The sequence below is a fragment of the Durio zibethinus genome, chromosome 9 (genome assembly GCF_047325235.1).
Source record: "Durio zibethinus cultivar Kanyao isolate XHJ-2024 chromosome 9, ASM4732523v1, whole genome shotgun sequence".
NCBI classification, from domain to species: Eukaryota; Viridiplantae; Streptophyta; class Magnoliopsida; order Malvales; family Malvaceae; genus Durio; species Durio zibethinus.
In genome coordinates, this window is record NC_143170.1 from 6,076,960 (window position 1) to 6,081,292 (window position 4,333).

The following is a 4,333-nucleotide window of genomic DNA, read 5'->3' on the forward strand; positions in this document are numbered from 1 at the left end:
TTCTTTAAATATCATATAAATTAAAAATATTTAATATTTAAATAACATATTAGAGATTTTTAAAATTTGAATATTATTTTTAATATTTTTCTATAGTTCAAAGATCATTTGTGACATTATCTTTTTTATATATTTGCAATAAATAAAAAAATGTGGAGGAAATATTTATTTCCTTTGACCTTTTTTCCCTGCAGCTGTGATATTGAAGTACTGTTGCTTGCTTTATGGAGGTCTTTTTTTATTTTTATTTTTTTTGCAAGTTTGAAACTAAACGTAAATATATACCATTTACTCAGCTTAATCAAATCAGAAACTATCATGAAATGACGAGATGCATCCAATTTCCAAATACACATGTTTTCTTACTATCTTTTATTACTGTTACGACAGACTACTAGACTGGCGCATAATTACGTAATTAAGACATTCATGGAAAAAAAAAAAAAACCACAGAAACAACTTATTCATTCAACACATAATTTGCCCCCACTAATTTGGATACATGGACTTATTAGGCTACTAAGCCTGGCAAGGTTGCTTTGCTATTCATAAGCATATATAGTTTACGCCTTTGTCTTAATGGCAGCACTATAGCCATTGACCCTGTCATAGTACCTGTTCCACAGCATAACACCTCCATACTTCGGTGATTTCTTGATCTCTGGAAGGATTTGAGAGATTAGCACGGCAGGTGGAATGTACCCACTTCCAGCTGCCGCCTTGGCTGCCGGTAACCCTAAAAACAACTTTTTTATTGCCTTTATGTCAGCCCACCGTTTCCATGAAGCTAAAATCTTGCTTGTGTTTCCAGGACTGTATTGGCATGGGGGATTGTTATAAAACTGAACCCAAACATAATCAAAAAGCCCAGTACTAAGGGCAGTCCCTAAGAATTTGTCAGGGATCGGACACTGAGGAGCGGCCGATAGGTATACTTTTTTTCCCGGCTTGCTATATGCGGCCAAGTAGCGTGCAAGATCGTCCCAATATTTAGTGGAGCCAAGCTCTATGTCAAAGTCGATTCCATCCAACACGGCACTTCCTAATGGCCGGGAAGCTGATGTTCCACCCAAAAAGTTGTTGTATAAATAAGCGGCTACCTTCTTGGCATCGTCTTTAGAAGCCAGAGAGTACTGACCAATGCCACCACCGATGGAGAGCATCACCTTGATGCCTTTCTCTTGGCAGTTTCTTATGGCTGAACTTGCAACCCTGCAACCACCATTTGATGGGTTGCAGTGGCCTGCAAGGTTGAGCAATGGGGTTCGGCCGCTGCCGAATTTGTTGAGGAAGGCAACGTTTACGAATTTGTATAGTCCAGAGTTACAAGTTTCGTTTAAGGTTGTCTCGGAGCTGCTTTGACCCCAATAAATTGCGATCCCACCGGCATGAGAGACCCCAATCAGGGCTAGGACTAGGACCGAAACAAGAAAAGATATGGCTTGTATTTTTGTGGTCATTGTTGAAACTGAGTTTTGTCTTTGGTTCCTCAATGCCAGTGGAAAGGTCGCTTATATAGAATTCAGGGAGAGCCCAACCAAAAGGTTGTCATATTAAAATATGAACGAAGATCCATTTATGGCGATTCGCTGACCTTTATCGTTTCAATTTAATAGTATTATATATGTACGCAAATAAACTTGAAGAGTAATGAAGACTAATTGGTATTTTGTTTTTTTCTTGATGAAAATCTTTAATGACTGACTTCACTCTCACGTTAAGATCTTTCAACAGGCTTTGGTTTCATGCCAGCCAATCAACTAGATGATATGTACGTTTTAATTAATTAGTAATTATTGTCAAGTGGAGAAGTTTGAAATGTGAGTTTCTGTTCATAATGTTGAAATTTCTGAGGAAAATAGAATTGTTTTATAGTTGCTTAGTAAAGTTCTGAACATCTTAAATGGATTTGGGTGCAATAGTATATATTCTCACAGGTTTAAACTTCACTTAAACCTTCGCCCAATGTGCCTTGGGTACCACTAGATCAGTCGATTAAGGAAATTAATAACAAATCACGTAGATCTGAGAGAGTCCTAAGTTAGTTCAAGTAAATGTGATAAAGTCTCCGGTGTTATTCAAATAAAAAGAGAAAAATACAATGAATTTAGGGCTTGTATCAATGCCACAATCCGCCATACTCGACGCCATGCTTAATGGGGCAGCAACTTTTGTTAATTCCAGTGAGCTTGACCTTGCCAATATAATGTTCCTAGCAAAAAAAAAAAAAAAAAATCATTTGTAGCGAAGTATTCGTGAAGCAAAAGGTCGAAAAGGTTTATCAGATAGAAATGCCGATCGACGAAAAGAAAAAACCTCCATAAGTTGGGGCCTGGCATCTTATTATATTTGTATATGCTCGATCATATAGAATGGAAGAAGATTCTTTTATATATATAAATGTAAATATGTAGTGACTCACAAAATCCATATCGATATTTTAACCCATTGGAATGCAATAATTTGTCTTCTTGCTCTGAGGCCTGAGATTGTGATAAGCTCTTATATATTGTTCATCTAACACTAGAAAGTAATGTTCATTACAGCAAAATGGCATATTAGCGACAATTTTGTAGCGGCCTTTTGTTTACAAACACCGCTAGCTTCTGTATTTTTATAAAACTTCAAGCATTTATTATCAAAACAGCACTAAATATTCAAAAAGCGACGTTTATACATATAAACGCCATTAAAGATAAAATTAACAGCGTTTATTGATTAAAACACCTTGAATAATCCTATCTGCTAAAATTAAAGTGATTATTGAAGGCGTTTCAGGCAAAAAATACTTTGAATAATCTGCTCATAAAAAATAAAAATGATTATTGAAGGCATTTTCTGCTAGAAATGCCTTCAATAATTCCCTTTAAAAAATTGTAGAGGATTATTGAAGACGTTTTTTTTGTCAAAAATGCCTTCAATAAATCTCCTTGTCAATAAATTTGTGAAAAATGGAGTAGCATTAATGGTTAGAGTATAAGGTTGTTAATTATAAGGTCATAGGTTTGATCCCTTCTTTTAACATTTTTTAAATTTTTTCAAGGATTATTAAAGGTGTTACCTTCAATATTCGACTTCAATTTTTTAGGGGAATTATTGACCCTAAAAATACTTAAAAATGGATGAAAGAATAGATCAAACCTACAACCTTATGATTAACAATCATATGCTTTAACCAACAACACTACTTTATTTTTTATAAATTTATTAACAAGAAAATTTATTGAAGGCGGTTTTTAGCCAAAAACACCTTTAATAATTTTATACAATCTTTTAACGAAATTATTGAAGGTGTTTCTAGTAGAAAACGCCTTCAATAATCGCCTCTATTTTTTATAAGCTGATTATTCAAGGCATTTTTACCTAAAACGCCTTTAATAATCCCTTATAAAAAAATTAAAAGGGATTACTGAAGGTATTTTTTTTTGCAGAAAACGCCTTTAATAATCCCCTCGAAAAAAATTGAAGGAGATTATTGAAGGCTTTTTTTGTCAAAAAAATGCTATTAATAGTCTCCTTTAAAAAATTGAGGGATTATTGAAGACGTCATAAATATCCTTGTCAATAAATTTGTGAAAAATGGAGTAGCATTGACGATTAGAGCATACGATTATTAATCATAAGGTCATAGGTTCGATTTTTCTCTTCAGCATTTTTTGAATTTTTTAAGGGATTATTGAAGGCATTTTTTACTTCAATTTTTTAGGAAAATTATTGAAGGCGTTAGAAATGCTTTTAATAGTCCCTTAAAAAATCTAAAAGATGTTAAAAAAGGATTGAACCTATAACCTTATAATTAACAATCGTATGCTGTAACCAACAACGCTATTCTATTTTTGACAAATTTATTGATAAAAAAATTTATTGGAAAAACGCCTTTAATAATCTTCTACAATTTTTAAGCGAAATTATTGAAGGCGTTTCTGATAAAAAAAGCCTTCAATAATCGTCTCTATTTTTTATGAGCAGATTATTCAATATGTTTTTTGCCTGAAATTTACAAGAGATTATTGAAAGTGTTTTTTACCCAAAAAATATCATCAATAATCCCCTCTAAAAAAATATGAAAGGATTATTGAAGGTATTTTTTGGTAAAAAATGCCTTCAATAATCTTCTCATATAAAATGAAGTGGACTATTGAAAGCGTTTTTTTGCAGAAAATGCCTTTAATAATCCTCTTTAAAAAATTAGGAGAAATTATTGAAAGCATTTTTTATAAAAAAAAATGCCTTCAATAATCCTCTTTGCAAATAGTGACTTTTTTAAAAAAGTAAACACAACTATCGTGACGAAATAGTGTGACTAAATTTTTTTTTCAAATTTGAAACCCCT

At 32.7% G+C, this 4,333-nt stretch overlaps 1 protein-coding gene across 1 annotated transcript; it reads right to left on the minus strand.

Moving 5' to 3' along the window:
- Positions 1-203: 203 nt before the first annotated feature.
- On the minus strand, positions 204-1,539 carry LOC111316246 (hevamine-A-like). The gene has a single exon (XM_022918267.2). The coding sequence runs from the start codon at positions 1,458-1,460 to the stop codon at positions 564-566; it is 897 nt and encodes a 298-aa protein (XP_022774002.2). The 5' UTR covers positions 1,461-1,539; the 3' UTR covers positions 204-563.
- Between the last annotated feature and the right edge of the window lie 2,794 nt (positions 1,540-4,333).